Source organism: Terrapene carolina, unplaced genomic scaffold (genome assembly GCF_002925995.2).
Source record: "Terrapene carolina triunguis isolate 2854851 unplaced genomic scaffold, T_m_triunguis-2.0 Scaffold790, whole genome shotgun sequence".
NCBI classification, from domain to species: domain Eukaryota; kingdom Metazoa; phylum Chordata; order Testudines; family Emydidae; genus Terrapene; species Terrapene triunguis.
In genome coordinates, this window is record NW_020665141.1 from 710,331 (window position 1) to 735,084 (window position 24,754).

Below are 24,754 nucleotides of genomic sequence, written 5' to 3' on the forward strand. Positions count from 1 at the left end.
GTGGAAGCAGCGGGACTACGTTTCCCAACATGCATCGGGGGAAGAACGGTTAGCGAGAACGAGGCCAAAGGAGACTTCATTTTCCAGCGCAGTAGCGCGCCCACTGCGTCGGAAGTTGATGTCACTTCCGGGTTAGCCTGTGGCGGATCGTCGTCAGCGGCGGAGGGAAGCGCGGCGGCGGCTGGGGCTCGCGGCGGCGGCGGCAGCAGCGGGGATGGACGTGTCTGGGCAGGAGACCGATTGGCGCAGCGCGAACTTCCGGCAGAAGCTGGTCAGCCAGATGTGAGTACGGGGCCCCGTGGGGACGCGGGGGCGGAAGCGGAGCAGCCTAGGCCGCAAACGCGCCCTACTTCGGCTGCCCGGGCAGGGAGACTGGCTGGGCAGCCGGGACACTCCTCGCCCTGCAGCCGGAGGCGGGGGGGGGCCTCCCCGCAGTCGCCTGTCTCTGGAGCTGGCAGGCCGCCCCGATGTGCCTCTCCTCTGCCGTGTTGCGCCGCCCCCGTCCTAGTCGGCAGCCGCTTCCCGTGGGGGTGGCCCCAGGGGCTGCCTGCCTCCTTGCTGCCCGCTGGCAGCCTCTGGGGTGGCGCGCCCCCGCAGCCCCACCACTCTCTCCCCGCCAACCCGACTGTGTGTCTCCGGGGCTGGCTTCCCTGCCCCCGGCTCAGTTATCCGGAGCCAGCCGACCACGCCGCTGCTCCTGCCCCCTTCCAGCGGCCTGTCGGGGGGGTGTGTGTAATTCCCCCCCCCCCATCCCTTCCCCACTATGAACACACTCCGGGGGAGGCTGGCCACGCTGCTTTCTCCCCTGAGCTCCCTTACAGCCTCTTCTGTGGGATCTGCTGACCACCCCCTGCGGCTTCCTGACCAACTTGGTAGCCTCTGCGGTTTCAGAACCATGTTAAATAAACCGTTGGTTGTGTGGGCCCTACGCTCTGCTCTGCTGCTTATGGGTAGCAAATAATTCCAAACAGGCTTAACATTTCTATCATGATGTTTAGATGTTTCACAATGTAACCACCTGGCCTCGTTCCTGTAACCCTTGTTCCCTATCCTATTTTATTTGTTTTGGTCTTCATGGCAGTTCATGTCTGAATTTAGGTTATAAACTATTCAGGGTAGAGAGCAGCTTTGCTTGTGCCTCGCATGCTTTTTGGGTGCTCAGAGCTAATATGTTACACTTTTAGTTTGTTCTGTGAAGTCACCTGTCTTACACAAAGACAATCAGCAGAGGCAAGAAAGCTTGGAGCTAATGCAATTAAACTTTTTTTTTTTTTTCTGTCTGTGCATGTCAATCTATAGCAGTCTTCTGTCAGTGGTATTTAAAATATGGATGCTGATGAATTCCTTCAAGAGAAGCTTAAAATAACAGATTAAGTAAATGTATCAGTCTTGGCAAACAAAATCTTAATTAAAAATAAAATAGTGGTATAACAAGGAATGCCACTTAAACATTTAAAATTCTGGAAATTGGAAAGTAGATAGTATTAAAATACCCTCTCAGTTCATGGGCTGTTTTGCGTTATCATTTTAAGCACTGACAATTTTCCTCAGGTCCAAAATCTTTTTTGTTCTACAAGTGACAGTGCCTCCACTGAACTACATAACACATCTCAGACATAAAAGTAGCCCTACATATTATCTTAATTAAAAAAAAAAATGCTGTTGCCGGTATTGGTGAATCATTATTATAGTGCTTTCATAGAGATTGGGTTCATGTGTCACATCTGAAATTACAGTTTGGCAGTTTCATCTTGTTGCAGTTAGAATAAAATAAGACTTGCCACAACCAGAGGTTATAATAGCTCGGTGTGATCTATAGTATCAGGGTTGGGAGCTGTTGCCTAGGAATGTTTTTGAGGTCTGATCACGCATTGGTTCCTCTTCCTATGCTTCCGTTTTCACCTTCACTGAGTCATAAGTAACTGACATGTAAAGGAAATAATTAAAATAATTACTATGTAGATTTCCTTTGGAAAATGTTCTGTAACCATAAAAAGTGTTTAACAAGATCTTGCAAAATAGTCCTGAAAACTCACTAGTCCATGCACAAATCTTCTCGTTCACCTTTACAAGATGATGAAAATTACTGTTACTTGCTATTAACAAATATTCACACTTTTAATTTATTTTAAATGATTCTTAAACTTGTATGAATATATTCAAGTGACCCATCTTTAGAGAGAGTCTCTTGGATATGGTATAGCTGCATAGGTGGTAAATGATGCAGCTTCTGTTACTGCGATTTCAAACATGGATTCCCTCTATCAGTCTGATTTTAGGCATTTGCTGGAGATAGCCATGAGAGGGTGGTATGGGCGCAAGCAAAACATCCATGCTAGTCTTGTTTCAATTATAAATGGGCTTGGATACCAGTGGCCACTAGGTTTTGTTGACTCTTTTTCAAAGCTTTTGGGAATGGATGTGAAGATGCTTCAGTACGTTTGCTCTTTTGATAACTCCAAAGGGTAGTAAGAGGTGCTTATTCTTCCTTGCAGGGGGTTGCCTTGTGCAGGGTTCCATCTTATTTATGTGCATGTTTCAACTGGTAGGGGCAGTAGGGTTGTCAATGGTGGATGACTCTTAGACCTTATGATTCTTTTTGATTAAACGTGGATACTACAGTTCCTGTGATCTCCAACCGTTTGAGAGAACTGAGGAAGTATATGGTAGAGAATGGCTTAGGCTCATCCTGGATATGATGGAAGCTGTGCTCCTAGATACAGGAAAATGTTAGAGGAGTGAGTGGGGGCTGAGAATGTCTTCTGTTTGAGGTGTGTCCCACACTTGTCAGTGTGATTCAGTCTTTGGGTTACTCTTGATCCATTGCTGTTCCTGGCTGTCAGCTGAGAATACCATGATGTGTCATTTTCCATCTATGGCTTCTCAGGAGGCTGAGACAGTTTCTCTGGTGCATGTCTTTGTACTTGGATCCATGCCCTTGTAACAAGATTATTGCAATGTGCTCTATTTGGGACAACCCTTGAAACCTTCAAAGCTTCATGTAGGGCAGAATTGAATGAGATGAATGTGAACAGAATATATAAGGGCTCTGCACAGGTGCCCTGTTTGGTTTAATTATACTCACTATTTCTACACTGTAAATACCTAGATAGAAAGATGCCTGGTACTCATGGATTGCCTCTTGCTCTATATCTTTTCATAGGAGTTCTTATTCGCAGGGTCCATTCTCACTGTAAATTCCTGTCAGACTTCCTTTGGCCAGCAACAGGGTGTTTCCAGTAGAGAACTCACATCACTAGACCCTGCACCCTTCAACAGTTTGCTCCAGTCTCAGGGCACTTTACAAAACTTATTTGCTTGCACTTTGTATAGGCCATTATTAATAATAGGAGCAGGTGATGCTATTGCTAGTAAAGAGTTTTTGAAAATATATCTCTTTTATTGATTTAAGGTGCTTATGTTTATTATTATTCATCACTAACATTTAAAAAAGTGCAGAAATACAAAAATGTAGAGATGACTTTCTTAAATTGTGTACAGAGGGAAGGAAAAGTACTGATCCTTAAACTGTCAATTGCAAAAACAAACTTATCAATGGGAGCCAGGTAATTGAAAAAGGTAAAATTGTCAGTAAAAAGCAGTAATATTTGCCTGTTAATTCACTAGGGCTTTAACAGTTAAACTTACAAGGTGCTCATACAGAAAGGTGTCTTTGGGTATATTATATGTTCTAGTACATCTAAAATCTCTGTTTAAAAAAAACATTAAGGTTGCAAAGTCAAACACACCAAAGTTAAGAAATGCCAGAATTAAGGGTGACTGTACAACTGGCAGCTAGATTCCACTCTCGGCACATTAAGTGTACCATAATCCAGGCATATGCTCCAACAAACGATACAGATGAAGAGGACAAAGAGAGATTCTATGCAGAATTGAACAATGTAATGAAAGAAATACCAAACCACTATCTTGTCCTGGTTATGGGAGATTTTAATGCCCATATCAGAAATGAAAGACGAGGTTGGGAAACAATCATCGGCCCACATACAGCTGGAACAATGACAGACAATGGCACAAGACTTCTTGAATTTTGTGCCCAAAACAATCTTAGTATCTGCAATTCTTTCTTCCAACATAAAAACATCACAAAAAGAGGTGGATTTCACCAGATGGCCTTACACAAAATGAGACCGACTATATCTGTGTTAGTAAGAGGTGGAAAACATTAGTGTTAGACACAAGGGTATTCAGAGGAGCAGATATAGGGAGCGATCACTACTTGCTGAAAGCAGACATCAAATTGAAGTTTAAAGCATTCAAAAAGAAAGACAGATTAGTCAATACACAGAAACTACAAGGTTGCAGGATACGAAAAGAGTACCAGATAGAGGTCAAGTACAGGTTTGAGGCCCTTAAAGATCTTGAAGAAAACAAAGTGGAAAAATACTGGGATCTTTCCAAAACAGCTATGCTAGAAGCAGCTGAAAAGATAATTGGTAGAAAGAGAGGAAGCAGTAAAGAACAGTGGAAGAAGAAACATGGAAAATTATAGACGAAAGAATAAAACAAAAGGCTCTAGTACTACAACATGCGACGGAAGAAACAAAACAAATCTACAGGAACCTTGACAAAGCAGTAAAAAAACAGTGCAAAAAGGATAAGCAAAATGGGATTGAAAGTAAGGCTAGTGAAAGCTGAAGGGGAAAGAAATGATACAAGAACAGTCTACACTATCCTGAAACAGTTAACGGGATATGGATCAAAATTCGGAAATGTCCCAGTGAAAGGGAAACAAGGAGAAATTTTAAAAACACAGGAGGAACAAGAAAATAGATGGATGGAACACTTCAAAGAACTGCTAAACGAACCAGAACCAATGACAAGACTGGAATTTAACAATGATAAACCATTAGACCTAGATATAGATGTATCTGAGGTAAAAATCGAAGAAGTAAAAAAAGCACTGCAGAACCTGAAAAACGACAAGGCACCTAGGTTGGACGGCATTCATCCTGAGATGCTTAAATTTGGAGGCGAAGACATGGAATCAGTCATCTGTTCGCTGTGCAAGAAAATATGGCGGGAGGAGAAAATGTTGGAAGAATGGACCCTCAGTATCATAATCAAGTTACCAAAGAAAGGTGATCTAAACAATTCAAATTGGAGGGGAGTAACACTTCAATCTGTCACAGGAAAAGTATTAGCAGCAGACCTCCTGAACAGAATGAAAGGAAAGATAGATACCATCCTACGTGATCAACAATCAGGATTTAGACACGGGAGATCGTGCACAGATGCTATTTTCACCCTGAAATGGATTATTGAGAACACAGTTGAAATTCCAAGGCAGTCTTGTCATCAATTTTGTGGACTTTCAAAAGGCATTCAATAGTGTAAACAGAAACAATGGAAAATGGATTGAGTACACCATTCAGCATCAAGACACGTGTAAGGCGGGGTGCGTCCTGTCTCCTTTTTTGTTTATGCTAGTCATCAACTATGGATTAAAACAATGTGACAGTGATACATGTGGCCTAACATGGAACAATTCAAGACTATTTGGTCTAGACTCTGCTGATGACATCGCTCTTATTAATGAAGATGCCAACGGACTACAAAAATGCAAAAACCAAGTAAAAGAAGTAATGGAGAAGATAGATTTAAGATACAATGCAAAGAAATGTAAAGTTATGTTTAATGGGGCCTACAGGGACAGAAATAAAAATTTAAGAGAAACTGGAGAAGGTGGACAATTTTACGTATCTTGGAAGTGCCATCAGCCAAGATGGTACTAGTTCTGAAGAATTAAGAAGAATTGGGAAGGCAAACGCTGCATTTGGAAGACTCAGAAACATCTGGCGACTCAAAAACATCTCCCTCAAGACAAAACTGAATGTGTAGAAAGCAATTGTTATCGCCATCACAACATATAGCAGTGAAACATGGCAACTTACCAAGAAAGATATGCAAAAGCTGGATGCATTTCATCACAAATGTCTGAGAAGAAGATTGGGAATAATATAGAGATAGGAAGATGAATGAAGAAGTCAGAAAAAATTACTGGACAAGGCACCCTCTCACAAATCTACAAAAGAAGACATCAGTGGCTGGGACGTGCTGAGAATGGAAAAAGAGCACTTACCAAATACCGCCCTTGAATGAAAGCCAGAAAATGCAAGAAGAAAGAGAGTAAGACCGTGAATAACATGGAAATGAACAATTCTGAACGACATCAGGCATCTCAGTGTGAAATGGAAAGATTTGGAGAGAAGGGCAGTTGACAGGCAAAGATGGCAATTGTCGGTAGTCCAATGTGCAGCAAAGCATGGAATGGACTAAGGTCTAAGTAAGGTACCACCTTAATCTCACCCCTTTGTGCATTATGATAGTCTTTGCCCCCTGTGTCATTCAGTGAACTGGTTAGACCGTGGTCACTGAACAGGTAGCTATTCAATATTTATTTTATCCTCATCATTCAGTGTGTGGCCCATGCATGATTTATGCATGCTATCCAAACCCAGCTCTGAATACAGAATTAGTATTTTCAACGCACCACTGAACAGTGCACTGACCCACAGGAACCCTCCTACCAACACTACAAGAAGAAGAACTCTGCGTGGACTCCTCCTGACAGTCGAAATGACAGACTGGACCTCTACATAGAGTGCTTCCGCAGACGTGCACAGGCTGAAATTGTGGACAAACAACATCACTTGTCCCATAACCTCAGCCGTACGGAACGTAATGCCATCCACAGCCTCAGAAACAACTCTGACATGATCATCAAAGGGGCTGACAAAGGAGGTGCTGTAGTCATAATGAACAGGTCGGATTATGAACAGGAGGCTGCCAGGCAACTCTCCAAGACCACATTCTACAGGCCACTATCCTCTGATCCCACTGAGGAATACCAAAAGAAACTACACCGTCTGCTCAAGAAATTCCCAGCTACAGTACGGGAACAAATCTACATGGACACACCCCCAGAACCCCAACCAGGGGTATTCTATCTGCTACCCAAGATCCATAAACCCGGAAACCCTGGATGCCCCATCATCTCAGGCATTGGCACTCTTACAGCAGGATTATCTGGTTATTTGGACTCTCTCCTCAGACCTTACGCTACCAGCACTCCCAGCTATCTTCGCGACACCACCGACTTCCTGAGGAAACTACAATGCATTGGTGTTCTTCCTGAAAACACCATCCTGGCCACCATGGATGTAGAAGCACTTTACACCAATATTCCACATGAGGATGGACTACAAGCTGTCAGGAACAGTATCCCTGATGAGGCCACAGCACGCCTGGTGGCTGAGCTTTGTGACTTTGTCCTCACCCACAACCACTTCAGATTTGGGGACAACTTATACCTTCAAGTCAGTGGCACTGCTATGGGTACCCGCATGGCCCCACAGTATGGCAACATTTTTATGGCTGACTTAGAACAACGCTTCCTCAGCTCTCGTCCCCTAGTGCCCTTCCTCTACTTGCGCTACATTGATGACATCTTCATCATATGGACCCACGGAAAGGAGGCCCTTGAAGAATTCCACCTGGACTTCAACAATTTCCACCCCACCATCAACCTCAGCCTGGACCACCACTTCCTGGACACTACAGTGCAAATAAGTGATGGTCACATAAACACCACCCTGTACCGGAAACCTCCTGACCGCTATACATACCTACATGCCTCCAGCTTCCATCCAAGACACATCACACGATCCATTGTCTACAGCCAAGCCCTAACATACAACCGAATTTGCTCCAACTCCTCAGAGAGACAAACACCTACAAGATCTTTATCAAGCATTCGTAAAACTACAATACCCACCTGGGGAAGTGAGGAAACAGATTGACAGAGCAAGACGGGTACCCAGAAATCACCTACTACAGGACAGGCCCAACAAGGACAATAACAGAACACCACTGGCCATCACATACAGCCCCCAGCTAAAACCTCTCCAGCGCATTATCCACGATCTACAACCTATCCTGGAAAATGATCCCTCACTGTCTCAGACCTTGGGAGGCAGGCCAGTCCTCGCTTACAGACAACCCCCCAACCTGAAGCAAATACTCACGAGCAACTACACACCACACCACAGAAACACCAACCCAGGAACCAATCCCTGTAGCAAACCTCGTTGCCTGCTCTGTCCCCATATCTACTCTGGTGACACCATCAGAGGACCCAACCACATCAGCCACACCATCAAGGGCTCATTCACTTGTACATCTACTAATGTTATATATGCCATCATGTGCCAGCAATGCCCCTCTGCCATGTACATTGGCCAAACCGGACAGTCCCTCTGCAAAAGAATAAATGGACACAAATCGGACATCAGGAATGGTAACATACTAAAGCCAGTAAGTGAACACTTCAATCTCCCTGGTCATTCTATTACAGATTTAAAAGTCACTATCATTGAACAAAAAAACTTCAGAAACAGACTTCAAAGAGAAACAGCAGAACTAAAATTCATTTGCAAATTTAACACCATTAATCTGGGTTTGAATAGGGACTGGGAGTGGCTGGCTCATTACAGAAGCAGCTTTTCCTCTCCTGGAATTGACACCACCTCATCTATTATTGGGAGTGGACTACATCCACCCTGATTGAATTGGCCCTGTCAACACTGGTTCTCCACTTGCGAAGTAACTCTCTGCTCTCCATGTGTCAGTATATAATGCCTGCATCTGTAACTTTCACTCTATGCATCTGAAGAAGTGAGGCTTTTCCCCTCGAAAGCTTATGCCCAAATAAATCTGTTAGTCTTTAAGGTGCCACCAGACTCCTTGTTGTTTTTGTAGAATTAGTACTGGTTTCAGAGTAGCAGCCGTGTTAGTCTGTATCCGCAAAAAGAACAGGAGTACTTGTGGCACCTTAGAGACTAACAAATTTATTTGAGCATAAGCTTTCGTGGGCTACAGCCCACTTCATCGGATGCATGTAGTGCTGTCATTGTAGTATCTTAAATTCACTAGTGTTTGTAAAGAACTATCTTTACAACACCCACGTGAGGTGACTTCATATCTCCCATTTTAAAATGTCAGCTAATTTTTGGTGTCAACTTTGAGAGCCAAGAGCCTGATTTTTCAAAGTAGTACTTTGAGAGCTCTGCTCTGAATATATATTGACCTCAGTTGCAGTTGTGAGTCCTCAGTACTTCTGCAAATCAGATCCCTGGTGTCTCAAGATGAGTACCTAAAAAATGAACACACTGTGGCCACTTGTGAAAATCTTGGTTTGTGACTTGCTCAGTATCATGTACGAACTCTCTGGCAGAGACAGGGATCAAATCTAATTCTCCAGGGTAGCATTCAGCTGCCTTCCTCATGAGATCATCCTTTCTCTAATCCAGTGTCTCATTCACTACACATCTTCCACTTTCTCAGCAAATGAGGCAAGGGTCCTACAAACAAACAGCTCATTCTCTACACAACCTTGATTTAATCCCTGGGTACTGTCCCTCCTGTGCACTGAATGAAGCAGGTGTCCTATGGAAAAAATAGTGATTGTGAGAGATGGCAATTTCCTTGACAAATAGTATTAAATTAAGTTAAATCTTACTGAATCAAGTTTAAGTATCTTAGGAGTTCATTGTATTAAAAATGCAATTGTTTATGTATTATTGTGGGCTTGTATGTAATGTCTCTGGAGGAAGACATAACTAAGGAAAACCAGGGAAAGTGTTAGCAGCTTCACAGGACTATTTAACACAATGTGCCAGACAAGAATGAACTTTTAAAGTTAAGTGGGTTTTCCAGTTAATCTCTAGGGAGAGGATATGCAAATGTACCCCGTCCAGTTATGTAAGAATGCAGCCGTTTGAAGCTTTGCCCTGAGGAGGGGACCTTTGTCTGCTGATCATCTGTTATGTGAGGACAAGATCAGAGGCCCAAACTGTATAAAGGAGTGACTCACAGATTCATGGAGGTATTTGTTCTGAGCTAACAGCTGTTGTGAACTTGTAACCACAGGAAAACACGCTTGGTGGGGTTTGACTCCTGCCAGAGCCCTTGTTGGAGTTGGGGTGATCTCTAGTAAGCTTATTAGTATGCATGTAGGCTCTTTTATTGTTTTAATAATTCCTCTGTAATGCTTAAGAATAAATGTGCTTGCTTAGGAAAAGCTGTGTTGGACCTTAAATTGTGAGCAGTTATGCCTCTGAGGAGAAAAACAAAGCAGGCCTGCTTGGGCAGACTGACTTACTGGGGAACTGTGTAGCTTGGAAATATCCGGGTCAGAAGGAAGTGAGGTACATGTCTCTGTCCAAGTGAGGTGATGGCTGGGGAGCCAGAAGCCTGAGAGTGGGTGCTATTGGTGGATTACAGAGGGAATACAGGTGCAGGTGGCAGTGATCATGTAACTAGACTGTGTCATAATATGTGTATACACATGAGGGCTGAATTAGAATGACATGGGTGTGAGAATCAAAGATTAATTAGAGGGAGCTGGTCAGGCTTTTAGTTTTTTTGTGTTTAATTTACATTATTTCAATATAGTAAATTTAAGCCTTAATATAGGTTGTCGTCATTTCAAATTTAATTCTAAAATGAAATTTAAAAATTGATTTAAAAAAAAACCCAACAGGTTTATGCACCTTGATCACAGCATGGTTCTCCCTCCCCACAGAGAGGAAAGTACCAGCTTGGGGGACACAGGTTAAGCAGCTGGGTGAGAGGATGCAGGAACAGTGCAGGGATCATAGTAGTGAGGATGTTTCTGAAAGCGAGGAATAGAGTTGAGGCAGTGCAAGAGAGGAAGGATGGTCCACTGGCTAGCATCTGAACCTTGGGAGACCTGGGTTTAATTCCCCGCTCCATGACGGACTTCCTATGTGACCCAGGGCAAGTTACTTTGTCGCTCTGTCTCAGTTCCCCATCTGCAAAAATGGGGATTATATAGCACCTTCCTGTCTCTCAGGGGTGTTATGAGGATAAATACATTAAAGATCGTGAGGTGCACTGACACTAGAGTGGTAGGGGCTGTAGACGTATCATTGATGGATGTGGACGTTTTGGGAGGAGACACTAAAGTTCCCCAGCAACACCCACTGAATAGCTCCACTCCTCCCTGCACAGTTCCAACACATCTGTCATTGCTGCAGCCTGCATATTCTCCCTTCCACTGTTCAGACTTCTGTATCACTACTCCAACACCACCACCATGTCCCCTGTCATGCCATTGCGTCAGTGCCCCCATGCATTCCTTTGAGCCCCCCCCATACCAGTTCCATTCTCCTCTTTGTGATTCCATGCCCCCAGTAAGCTTGGACGGACCAGGAGGAGGTGGAAATGTGGGGGGGCTGTGAGAAGTGTCCTGTACCAGTTGGAGGGAAGAAAAGACAGGAGAGTGGAGATGCTGGGGCGTGGTCTACATATAGGTCAACAGCTACAGAGCTCAGGGGTGTGAAAAATCCACGCCGAGTGCTGAAGCCATGCTTACCTAACTCCCAGTGTAGATGCAGCTAGGTTGACAAAAGAATGCTTCCGTCAACCTAGCTTTTTCCTAAGTCCATGATCTGGTTCTCAAACTCTGAGTCAAGACCCCAAAGTGAGTCGGGACCCCATTTTAATGCAGTCGCCAGGGTCAGCATTAGAGTCGCTGGGGTCTGGGGCTGAAGATGAAGCCTGAGCCCCTCTGCCTGGGGTGAAGCCAAAGCCCAAGGGCTTAAGCCCAGGGTGGAGTGGATTGGGCTCTGGCCACCCCCACCCAGGGTCATGTGGTAATTTTTCTTGGCAGAAGGGGATCGTAGTGCAATGGAGTTTGACGCCTGCTGTCATACGGCAATAGAAAAACCTCTTTGGTGCACTATAGACTGTATCTACGCTACAGGGCCATGTTTGCATAGCTACAGTCTCCGGAGTATAGAAACGGCCAAGATCTGGGCTTAGATTGTGGAGAAGGTGCAACATAGGAGGTTCAAAATGGTGTAAACTAGCCCATTCATCTCAATGCTATGTTCTTGTTCAGTTGAGAACACCCCAAGGAGATGAATACAATATGAAACAATAGTTCTGAGACCTGTGGACTTCTCCATTCCTGTCAGTGGGTGTTTACCTCCTCCTCCCTAGTGCCAGTGCTTGTGCTGGTGGCATGCCTGTTCTGAGCTCCCAACCCAGAGGCCCCCCAGATACTGGCTCACAAAGGAGTGGGAAAGGGGCGGGGCATGGCCCCCATATCCTGCCGCATGGGAGATAGAGGCTCAGGCCCCCAGAGGAGCAGCCCCCCAATGCAGCTCACATGGGGAATAAGGAGAGGGACTCAGACACTCCCCACACCAGATCCTGTTTCACATGATGGTGGGGGGCAGGGACAGTGGTGTGGTGCTTCCCAGATTCCAGCACGCACAAAGGAGAGAAGAATGCAGGGTTGATGGGGGAGCCCCCACTCCCTCTGCCACTCATCCCCAGGTCCTCCCTCCCATAGTCCATCCCCTCCCACCCTAGAACGCCTTTCCCTTTCTAAAAAGAACAGAAGTACTTGTGGCACCTTAGAGACTAACAAATTTATTAGAGCATAAGCTTTTGTGGGCTACAACCCACTTCTTGTAGCCCACGAAAGCTTATGCTCTAATAAATTTGTTAGTCTCTAAGGTGCCACAAGTACTCTTGTTCTTTTTGCGGATACAGACTAACACGGCTGCTACTCTGAAACCTTTCCCTTTCTACAGCCCCCTAATCCCTCCCTCCCCCTTCCTGCACTTTCCCAACCTCCACACCTTCCGTACTACTCCCACACATTCACATTTCCCCCCACTGCTTCAACCAGCCATATTCCTTATCACTGTATGAAAAAAAAATTAGAATCTAAAAATGTTATAAGGCGCTCATGTTAGGGTGTTGTGTATGCGGAACACCCTGACTTTAAGCAAACTGAGGTCCATTGTTCAGGAAACATGATTGCATTATCCTAACCCTTTGATCTTTCTTTGAGTGAATCAAAGCTAATAGATTAATCATTGCTGGTGCTGTGCTATGCTAAATTGAGGCCTTATCTTACTGAAGAGGCATGGAGAGGTTCAGGCCTCAGCATGTTTGGCATTGTGCTCAGGTCTAGCCACTTTCACTTGCTGAAAAGACCCCATCCTAAACACCAGAGGTGCAGAACAACCCTTACATATTTAGTGGAATAAATGAGAATTCCATACCAAACTGTTGATAGGATCCTCTGAGAAATTGGAGCTGTTTTAAAATTATGGAGGAACCTGGCAAGAAACAGATGCTTGCCAGCCTGAGAGAAGTTGGAGAGAAACAAAGTCAGGCTTGGTTTACACTACAGAGTTAGGTTGACATAAGGCAGCTTACCTTGACCTAACTGTGTAAGCATCTACACTAAAATGTTGCCCGCACCAATCTGTCGCCCACTAAATAGACTTAATAACTCCACTTCCATGAGAGGCGTAGCGCTTAAGATGCATCGTTCGTGTAAACGTTGTATTACTTACATCGATTGTTGGCTATTAGCCCCCCGCTCTGGTGCTCGCTGCCAGAGCATGCCACCCCTATCTCTGTGATTATGAATCCAGAGTAAATGAGGCTTGCACTTACCTTTTTTTACAAAAAAGCTTAACCACACAACCCATCAATAATGTACTAAATTTATAAAGCTTCAGTTATATACTATAATTATATTCTGGTAGTGTTCAAAGTGCATGCTAAGGATTGGCCCCTATTGACTGGGTGTTGTCTAAACTTCATGTGAAGGCATGGTCCCTGCTTCAAAGGGTTAATAATCGAAGGAGGCAGGTGATGTTGGAAAGGTGGAGAGAGGGGAACAATCAATGTCCCAAGTTAGTATCTTTAAATGGCACTGGGCTAAAAGTAGCATGGAGGCCCCATGGCAACCCCCATAGCATGGAAGATGTTTATTTTGGCCTTCTGACAGGAGAAGATGGTTCAGATGAGTTGCTGAATCTCATACCATCTCTACCTGATGTGAGGTATTTCCTAGTTTCTTCCTTTCTAGCAAGGAGGTAAATGACTAATTAGAAGAGACTCCTCCTATTGATGTGCTGGCTATCTGCTATTGATGTTAATCCGATTGTGCATGTAAATCAATGGAATTAGTTTCCTTTATGTTTAATGTATGTATGGATTTGTCAGTGATTCATTGGTGAAAAGTTGCCATCCATGTGTTCCCTAGGTAGGGAAGGGGGTTTCTGCTGCCCTCAGTTAATATCCTTCATGAGTTCCGTCTCTTGTTTTGCAGTGAGGAGGCCATGAGGAAGGCTGGTGTAGCCCACAATAAATCCAGCAAAGATATGGAGAATCATGTTTTTATGAAGGCCAAAACTCGGGTAAGGCACTTCCATGTATTTCCAATTGTCTGTCTTGGTGTGTTGGGAGTAGATAAACCAGGTTCCCAAATGCATCTAGTTTTCTAGCAACATCTGGCCAGGACACCTGCATAAACTACGTTAAATTTATACAAGAGCATTTAATGCTGAGTGGGGAACCAAAGTGCTTTGCACACACCACAAAAAACAGTGTGAAGTGAAATGTTTGGCAAAGTCAATATGGTAAATTCCTATTATCACAAAAGATACAACAGGCTCTCCAGTGACCATGCAGAACACAGGAGTGTGGTTTATAAGGTCTCATCGACCCACGTGCCGTTAACTGCATGGAACTCGCTTTATCTACAGCTTAGCATGACTTGTGCTTAATTACATGGCTCGGGACTGTGGATTTTTCAGACCCCAAGCAGTGTAGCTGGATTGACTTAAACCAGATCTACACTCAAAAGTTAAGTAAAGGTTGGTCTGTGCTGAAAACTTATATTTGCATAGCTACAGCTCTCGGATGTGAAAGCACTGAGAGACATAGCTATGCCAACCTAACCCCTGGTGTAAACAGCATTACCATTTCTCCAGGAGGTGAATTAATTACAGCAATGGGCCTGGGGAGTTTGTCTAATAGGCAGGGGAAGGCTGTGCCTACCCAAACAGCCCCATGTGGCCCTGCCCACGCTCCGTCCAGAGGCCCCCTCCTGCTGCTAGTTGGCCCCAGCCCAGGCAGGCTGCTCCTCTTCCGGGAAGGGAAGCCTGCTGGGACTAGGGCGCCCGGGATTTGCGGTAGCTGGGGAGGGGGCTCGGCACTGGGGCCACACTACCCAGGGCTGGAGGGGACAGGGGGCTGCGCACCGCCTGCCAATGTGGGGCTGGGGGATAGGGGGGATGTGCCGCTTGGGAGTGGAGGGGCCACCTGCCCATCCTCCCGGTGCTCTGGGGGGCCGCCCGCCTGGTGCTCAATTGGCTGGGGGAAGAGGGTCGTGCACAGCCCACCCACCTGGTGCTTTTGGGGGTGGGGGGGACTGGCAGCTGCAGGGGGGGAAATCTGAGCTGGAGGAGGGGCCTCAGGCAGAAGGGGTGGACCAGGCCGGGGGCTAGCCTCCCCTAGCCGGTGGTTCACCCACTGCCCATGGCAATGGAAGAACCCCTCTCGTTGCTGTAGTCAGTGTCTACACTTAAAATGCAACAGTGGCACAGCTGCAGCTGTGCCACTGTAGCACTTCAAGTGTAGAAATAGCTTTGTCGGTATATAAACATATATACAGTACCACTAGTATGCAGCTATATTGGTAGTTGTCTACCTCTTCTACCCAGCATTTGCTGTTTCTCCTCCTGTCCTGTCCTGCACAGTTAAACACAATGACCTTTTCATTAGAAACGTACCCCGCCCCTTTCAGTTCCTGAGCAGATCATAGACTGTTATGAGAAGTGTACCAGTCCTGAAGGAGGAGGGACCCTTCTGTTACACTGGGGGAGTGGCAATGTGAGGAAGGGAAACAGTGAGTCATGGAGTGCGTTGCTTCCCCATTCTGTGCTAAGCTGTTTCTTGTTTTCAACTTTAGGAGGAATATCTTTCTCTTGTGGCCAGACTTATTATCCATTTTCGAGACATTCGTAAGTAATCCTTATATTTATCTGTTAATTATAGGAGTGCTAGCTTTCTGGGTGGCTTGAATCTGCTAGTTCTGATTGGCATTCTCCAGAAGTTGCTTCAGAAGTCTCTGTTGCTGGATCTGTGCCCAGGTCCTGAATGTGTAATCTTCACAATGTCTGTCTAAAACTGAAGAATCCACTAGAAAGTTCTTGATATCTCCACTTTTCATTTCACCAAATGTTTTTTCTGAGGTCATCCTGCCTCTCCATTTCCACCACAACCTGAATGCTGTGAAGACAAAGTGTCTGAGCTTCATTTATTTGCTCTACTTCGATTTACAAATGAATTAAAAAGCATTCATCTATTTGATATTAAACTAAATTTTATCCACAGCATGGAATCCTGAATTAGGATATCTGTCCTTCCTCTTAGTTTTATTCCTTCTGAAATAAGTCTCTGGAATGGAACAAACGGTCTCAAAGTGCTTATGAGTCTTCCTAGGTGTGGAACTGCTGGAAGAAGCCACCTGTCATACACTGCGCCAGGAAGCTGTGTAGAGGAACTGCCTCAGATGGTTGTCCCATTCTGTAGAAAATTTCACAAAGCAAGCATTAATCTTGACACCTGAGAGTGAAATCTGATTTGCAGAACTCTTACATTGGCAGAACCGTGTGGGATATAGGTGGCAATGATTGACATTACAGAGCATGTCTGCAGCAGCACTCCATGGCCAGCTGGGATGCTAAGTTCCTGATGAGGAAGTAAACTAGGAGCTCTCTAGCTCTGTGGCTTGCTACTAGGGTAGGGAATCTGGGTAAAATGTTTGAAGGCACATTGGCATGGGGGTAACTAATGGGAAGCAATTTTTTGCACTATTAATACATTGGTTGTTGGGAATAACAGTTTAAATTGCCATGTATTTACAGTCACCTGTTCAACACAATGCAGCAAAATTTATAACTTGTGTATGTATTCACTCTTATTTTCTAGACAATAAGAAATCTCAGGCCTCGGTCAGTGGTAAGAACATTTTTTTTAGTCTAAATGAAAAATTGTCAGTATTTTTGGTGGCATATGAAGTGGGAAGGGAGGGAATACTGCATACATGCAGCAAAGGAGGGCAACTTAAATTCTTAATAAATCATACGATGGTGAAGAGGAAAGTTCTAGTGAGTCTTCTGGACTCTTCACATATGGATGTTGTGTGGAACACTCATTTGATTCCACCTCTGTACCGTCTGTTGGTGCTAAATGTTATTAAACCTATTCAACAAATGTCAGTGTTGTGAATTGGACTCTCCAGCAGGAAGTAGCTGAGTTCCTCCTTGCTTACCTTCTTGCAGTCCTCACTGGTGTATGAGCTTGATACGTGTTCTGCATTACAAGTCTATGGAGTAGTCCTGTCAGCAGGAACTGTGTCCTGGTGGACTCTGCATGTGACCGAAGGAATCTCCTCTATAACCCTATTAATCCCCCTGTAAGAGAGTATATGGTGAGGCACCAATTATCTGTTGCCACCTCTTCCCAGCCTGGGTTAAAGATGTGCTGCACAGTAGATGTTAATGCCAGGACTCTGGAGTGCTCTAAAGTTATGTCCTCTTTGATGTATACCCTTAAGGAGGAAGGCACATATTACACACTTGGTGAACACCAGTATAACGATGTTCCTGAAACGCTTGTAATGCTCTCTCCTTTAGAAGTCTGTTTGCATTTCCTTTTCCCTAGCCCCAGACCCCAGATTATCACCCTCTCTCTGACTGAGGAGTGCTGAACATGGGTATTTGAGAAGTGTTTGGAGAAGCTTCAGTGTGCAGTCTAGAGGAAGTGCATTGCAAGGTCCTTCAGGCTGAACACCTGGTCTCCTAAGCACTCCCATTCCTTAACCTGGGGCAGAAGGGGCCTAACTTGGATCCATCACATCAGTGTGCTCTTATTTCCTGGAGTTACAGGCCATGATTCCCATGTGGTAATACAAAGCTCTGTCTTGTCTGAGTACCTAGATATCTGTTTAGAGTAGAAGTGACTAAAAATTTCCCTTTTGTTAATATATATTTAGTGTTTATTTGGTGCTTTGCATATTTAAAGCATTTCACAAACCCCTAAATAATCCTCAGACGCTGGTGTCCCCAGTTTACAGATGGAAAAATGGAGACAGATTTATGTAAAGCCTCTGAGTCAGTGGCAGAATTGTGAGTGTAGAACTCAGGTTGGATTTTTAATCCTATGCTGAGTCCTCTAGGCCAAAACTTTCTTGTGGCTCCACAGCATATAGAACTATTTCAGTGGACAAGTCTTCATCTTGTTCTCTTAGTAATGATGTTGTATTCGCAGATCCTATGAATGCACTGCAGAATCTAACAGGCGGCCCCCCAGCAGGAGCAGCTGGAATGGGCATGGCTTCACGAGCTCAAGGAGCACCAATGGGTGGGATGAGTGGACTTGGGCCAATGGGCCAACAGATGAGCCTTCCAGGGCAGCAACCTCCTGGAACCTCTGGGATGGCCCCCCATGGTATGTCTGGCGTCTCTGCAGCTACTCAACAGAGTAAGTATTCACTATGCTCCCATCCACTGAAATTAAGTCAGTTTAGGGTTCCAGTGCAGAGCCCTTTTCTAGGCTGAAAGGAAGAGAAAGTTACAAAATACTCCCTAGATCTGTTTTTATTGCCTCCTGGCAGGAGGATTGGGGATTATGGTGCATCTCACCCCTTGTCATTGATGTGGGGAAAAGCAGATTTGAATCAGGGGGAAAGGGAGAGTTTGCCTTCAGATACCTCCACCCCCACCATAAATGTCCTAGCTATACTTGCATGCAGTGTTATAGCTGTGTTGATTGCAGAATATTAGAGAGACAAGGTGGGTGAGGTGATATCTTTTATTGGACCAACTCTTCTTCAGCTCTTTGAAAGCGTGTCTATCACCAACCGAAGTTGGTCCAATAAAAGGTATTGCCTTGCCCACCTTGTCTCTCTATCTATACTTAAAATTTGTGGCTTTCCACTTGCTACTTGGTTCTGGACTCATTTGCAACTGCATTTGAGACTGAGGTGGAGTATTCTGAGTAAGAGTCTGGCTCGGACGAGTAGACTCCTTCCTCTCAAAATACCTTAATTCTTGAACATCCTTAGTGTTTTGTTTCTACCTTCCTTGCTTTATATCACCTCATATTGTGGCCTCCGCTGTTCTGGCAGATAGCTAATGGATGAGGCTCCTTTCAGAGCCCATTCGAACAGCTCCTCCTTTGACCAATGTGTGAGACCTTTGAATGAGACCACCCTCCTCCCCTCCCTGCAGTTCTTAAGCTATTTAATTAGATTGCAGAGTCAGCCAAAGAGTTGAGGCTTAGATGTAATAGTGATGAGAAATGCCATGATAATACCAATAACAAATGTTGTTTAAATATATATCTGGAAATGGGAGGCTATAATGGGTCAATGCACTAGCTTTTATGCAATTGCTCCCATCACAAATGTGTGCTCTAAAAGACACCAAGGTATCTTAAAAAGAACGAGGAGTCCTTGTGGCACCTTAGAGACTAAGAAATGTATTTGAGCATAAGCTTTCATTGGCTAAAACCCACTTCATCAGGTGCATGCAGTGGAATTTTCTGGTAAAAAGAGTTAGGTTGAGATCACCAGTCTTGTCTGTTGGACAGCTGTCTACATTTCAGTCATGTTGTACAAACCCATTCTGATTTTCAGCCCAGCTCCAACTGCAACAGATGGCGCAGCAGCAGCAACAGCAGCAGCAACAATTTCAGCAGCAACAGGCAGCTTTGCAGCAGCAGCAGCAGCAACAGTTCCAGGCACAGCAGTCAGCCATGCAACAGCAGTTCCAGGTCCAACAGCAGCAGGCGGCGGCAGCAGCAGCTGCACAACAGCAGCAGCAGCAGCAGCAGCTGCAAGCAGCCCAGCAGCAGCAGCAGCAGCACATGCTCAAACTGCAGATGCAGCAGCAGCAGCAGCAAAATCAGCAACAGGTAATGAACAGCGAAGCAGTCACAGAGGCATTATTGGTAATCTGCTATCAGCCACTTGTCAAATAGAACCGTTCCAGAGCTCTGGCTTACATAGCAATATTAAGTGTCAGCTCTCCACACTAAGGGACTAACATGCTTCTGCTTCTTGGCAAGGCATCAGCTTGGATTGGTAGAGTTCATTGGCAGCAGTGTGCTCTATCCTAGAGAAGACTGATCTTTCATAGCAAGAAAGAAGCTAAACATTTTGTCCCCTTCTTGTTTGAGTCCAAGGGCTTGGCTGCACTTGCAAGTTAGAGCGCATTAAAGCAGCCCCGGGCGCCCTGTCTCCTAAGGTGTCCACACTGGCAAGGCACGTAGAGCGCCTGGGCTCTGAAGCTGGAGCGCTCCTGGTAATCCATCTCCACGAGAAGCATAAAGCTTGCTGCGCCCCGGCTGAAACGCCCGGGCATCAGTGTGGACAAGGTGTTTCATTACTGCGCTGTGTTTGGCCTCCGGAAATGTCCCATAATCCCCTGAAATCAAGTGGCCACTCTTCTCATTGTTTTGAAATTGGCTGCAGGCATGCGGATATCCCCTTTTCAAAGCTCCGTTTCTGACAGCTGACATGCTTATCTGCTCCGGGACAAAGCAAACCATTAGTGTGGAATGCTGCTGTTGTGAGTGGGAGGGGGGAGGAGGGTCTGCTGCTGTCTGAACTTACAGGACAGCATGCTGACACACTCTCAGCCCCCCAAAACACACTGTCTCTCCCCCCACATACACACAACACACTCCCTGTCACACTCCAGCCCCCCACCCCCCATCAATTTGAAAAGCACGTTGCAGCCACTTGCACACTGGGATAGCTACCACAATGCACTGCTCTTTGTGGTGTTGCAAGAGCTGCTAATGTGGCCACGCCAGTGCACTTGCACCTGACAGTGTAAACACACAGAAGCGTTATCCCTGCTGCGGTCTCCAAAGGCTGGTTTAACTCCCAGCGCTTTACATCTGCAAGTATAGCCATGCCCTAAATGTCAGGATGATGTTGATCTGCTTCGGAGAAGGTCAGGGATGTAGGAGAGGATTGGAGTGGACACCCTACTCTCCTTCCTCCCTCCCTCCCCCGAGTTTCCTCTAGAAATAGTAGCTGTTTTGTCTCAGTTGTGTGAATTACTCATTGTCACTTAAAAAAATATTGCGATACAGAAATATGAGGCATGCCTAAAGATGATGCATGCAAGTAGAAGAGGCTGATGCTGTCCTGTTCTTGTGCAGGTGTAGGTAAATGGTGATGCTGACATTAGCTTGATAAGTCTGGAGAAGTGTGTTGTGATCTTTTATGCCGGAGAAGCTAGAGGGCTGGGTACCTTCACCTTGAAACTGTCTGTTAGTGGTAGCAGATGACTTTGTGCCCATCTGGAGAGGGAAATTAGAATATAAACTGCATGAAGGTGAGTTGTTCAAAGCCTGAGGCTGGCTCAAAGGGTAGGACTTTTCATCTGGGCTAAATGCTTTAACTTAGTATGATGAGTTAGAATGCTGCCTGCAGGCCATTGGCTTTCATTCTAAAACTAAAGACACCGTTGCATTGCTGGAAACTTTAACTTTATCCCGGCTTTTCCTGTTCTAGATGCAGCAGCAGCAGCAGCAACTACAGCGAATTGCTCAAATGCAGTTACAGCAGCAGGCAGCTCAGGCTATGCAGGTGCAGCAGCAGCAGCAACAACAACAACAACAACAACAAATACCACAGCAACAGATACAGCAGCAGCCATCTCAGCAAGTCATGCAACAGCAGATGCAACAGCTGCAGCAACAGCAACAGCAGCAGCAGCAGGTTGCTCAGGCCCAACAGTCTCAGCTTCCTCCACAGTCACAGCCCCAGCCCATGGTCTCTCAGGCACAGGCAATCTCAGGACAGATTCCTAGTCAGGTCATGTCTGTACCTTTTACCCAGCAGCAGTTAAAAGCCATGCAGGCAAGTGTGATAAAGACCCAAAACATATGGTTATGTATTCCGTGAGCCTCTAGAGAAATAAAGTCCTCATTGATAAATAAGCCTTGTTAGGGCTAATAGCAGAGATGTGAAATAGTGTAACATGTTCAGAGGCTAGCTGTTAACCTAGTGCATGCATAACAATGCTAACCACTAACTTGTGTTGCTTTATTGCTTGCCAGCACAGCATAGTTCTTTGCTAAAATCCCAAGGTTTGTTAGCTAGTCTATGAAATTGTTTGGTATGCTGGATAGAGAAGCTAGTGTTTGAAATTCAGTTCCTTTGTTGCTATTGGTGGGACAAGGAGACGGGTGAGATCTCGTTTTATATAGTTATAACATTACATTCTGGTGAATGCTAGAACATGAGCAAGCTTCATTGAATGCCCTAGTACATGTGTGTACGTGTCAGCCCTCTCACTACTGCAGCATGAGGCCCCATTGGCATTGCTTCTGCTTGGGGAAGGTGCAACAAAGAGAGCCCAATCTGCCCCTGCTGACTGTCGTGTTCTGGTTGAACTTGCCAAGGATGATTGTCACTCGATGCAACTTCTCTTAAAATCACAGTTCATCGGTTGAAGACAGGGTGATTTTGATTTTTGTACTTCATGGAGGATCTCTTAGTATTGCTTCAGTCGGAGCCAGCAAATGCTATTAATGGTGCAGATTTTCTTACTGTTGAGTTACTGTTCAGTGCTATGGAAACCAAGCTAGGGAAGGCTGTGCGTTACTAAGCAGGAGAGCTAAGTTTTAATTGTGAGCTCTACTCTACTTCACTCTTGGCCTTATTGAAGGTGGGGGCTTGGCAGCTAATCTAGGAGTAGTTTACATGTGTCGCACTTATGCAACAGTTACGAAGCAATGCGCAATTCTAACCAGCTGCCGCATGCAGGCATCTAATATTGTGTACTTGAGTGAAATTAGCAAAGCTAATTGTTTGCCATGGCAAAGTCCAAGTGGCAATTGAGTCTGCCTATAGGAATGCCAGTGTAGAGAAGACACCACAAATATCAGATGTGTAGCATTGGGGAGGCTTATTCTAAGCTAGCTGCTTGTGTTCATGCAGTGAGTCATGCATCCAGTGTAAATGCATAGCTGACAGTCTTGTTTGCGTGAAGGCGTTAGTAAGATGGTTGATCTAAATGCTGTGGAAAGGTGACATCCACCATAACCAGTTATTCCTGCTTACCCCCTTTTCTTTAAATATTCAAGGTAAGAGCTCAACTGGTGCAGCAGCAGCAGCAGCAGCAGGCAGCGGCAGCAGTCCAAGCAGCTCAGGCCCAGGCTGCTCAGATGGGAGCTTCAGGGCAGGTAAGGGCCCATGGAGCCAGTGTCACTAGTGCAGGCCTGTAGCAAGTGCATGCTAAAATTGAGCATGGAGATGGATTTTTGGTAGCTTTCTGAGGAGGGGTCTGACATCAGTTGTCCTTACGAAGGCGGTATGGGTGATTATGCACTGTTTCCCTTTTGCTGTGAGTCAGAGGCAGGATTTCATTGACACCCTCTTTGTGCATGCCTGTCTCTAGTAGGTCAGATACTGCTGCCTGGAGTGACCCAGCAGCACACATTAAGACTATCTACTGTAGTCATGCAATGGGTCTAACTGTTCCTGGAGTGTTTCACTTCTATTTCCATAACACTTTCTTAGGAGACTGCCTTGTCATATGAACTTCTCTCTACTATGAACTGGTGACTGCTGGTCTATACTCAGATGTGATCTCCCTTGCATCTCCCAAACACAAAAGTAATAGTGGAGGTACTGACGTGTTCCCCCCCCCCCCACTTTTCTCTATTCCATCATTTCCTCCCCCCTCTCATTCTGAGTAAAATGGACGGTAGATATAAATAGCTCTCATTTTGATGTGAACTCGCAAGATAAATGGCACGTGTAAATGAGTCGCATATGAAGTGTTGGATGAAGGCTTGTTGTCCGGTGCACAATTCAATTTCTTTAACTGGCAGTACACTCTAGCGTCAATGACTGCTCCTATGTGTGCCAAGCACCAAGGCTAAATGGGGAAGACTCCTTGGGCTTGTGTTGAACCCATCCTCCCTAAGGGTCTCATATAATGCTTAGTGCTTTTCATTCGTAGTCTTTTACTAACACGGGTAAGTATAATTATGGACTTTTTCAGGTGGGGAAACTGAGGTACATAGGTGAAGTGACTTGTCCAGGATCAGTCAATGGCACAGCTGGGAATAGAATCCAGTTCTCCTGACTCCCTGTGCACTGTCTCATGCTGCCTCCAGTGCAAAAGTAATGGCCTAGACATCCTGCACCCCTTCAGTGTTTAAAGTTTGTGTGCAGCGTGAATTGTAACATTTGGTGGTTCTTCTCACCTGCATCCCTCAGGATCCGTACTAGGAATAGTGGCCTAAGATAACCCAAAGCCACTTTTCTTATTGATGCTGAAGTTCTGCTAGGCCATTACATTCTGTTTCTATACTGGGCCTTTTATATTTCTTACATTATGTTCACACCAGATGAAAGATGAGCAATGGTAAGTGCAGTGGCAAGAACCCATTCATTACAGTTTAAACATGTGCTTTTTAAAACTATTCTTTTTGTTTTGTTTTGTGAATAATATCCAGGTGGGAGCTACAGGGAGTTAGGGTGGCTAGCAGGACAGCTGTCATGTCATTAATTTAGTGTTGCTGTCCAGCAAATGGGTTGTGTTTATATGGGGGCATCCTACTTCCTGCCCCGTTAAGTGAATTTCCCCATACAGGTTGCTTAATACCACAATGCATCTGGAAAACTTCAGGTGATGGTGGTTGACAGCTGGTTTTGCATCACAGCTACATTGCCATATGGGATAAACTAAAGTATAACTCAGCATCTGTCACAAATTAGGGCTGCTGAAAGCTTTCTAAAACCCACTGGCAGGTTTATTCACTAAACTCCATGTAGGTCCATACTGATACAAGGTAAATCAAT

General features: G+C 45.1%; 1 protein-coding gene across 1 annotated transcript in view; it reads left to right on the forward strand.

Moving 5' to 3' along the window:
- The first annotated feature begins 196 nt into the window (after positions 1 to 196).
- MED15 (mediator complex subunit 15) overlaps positions 197 to 24,754 on the forward strand; it is a 47,631-nt gene continuing 23,073 nt past the window's right edge. The window contains exons 1-8 of the mRNA XM_024195508.2: positions 197 to 282; positions 14,186 to 14,273; positions 15,830 to 15,881; positions 16,852 to 16,881; positions 18,193 to 18,405; positions 19,562 to 19,839; positions 21,452 to 21,799; positions 23,029 to 23,127. Coding sequence (XP_024051276.1) covers positions 215 to 282; positions 14,186 to 14,273; positions 15,830 to 15,881; positions 16,852 to 16,881; positions 18,193 to 18,405; positions 19,562 to 19,839; positions 21,452 to 21,799; positions 23,029 to 23,127 — 1,176 coding nt within the window. The 5' untranslated portion in view covers positions 197 to 214. The remainder of the gene's footprint in view (positions 283 to 14,185; positions 14,274 to 15,829; positions 15,882 to 16,851; positions 16,882 to 18,192; positions 18,406 to 19,561; positions 19,840 to 21,451; positions 21,800 to 23,028; positions 23,128 to 24,754) is intronic.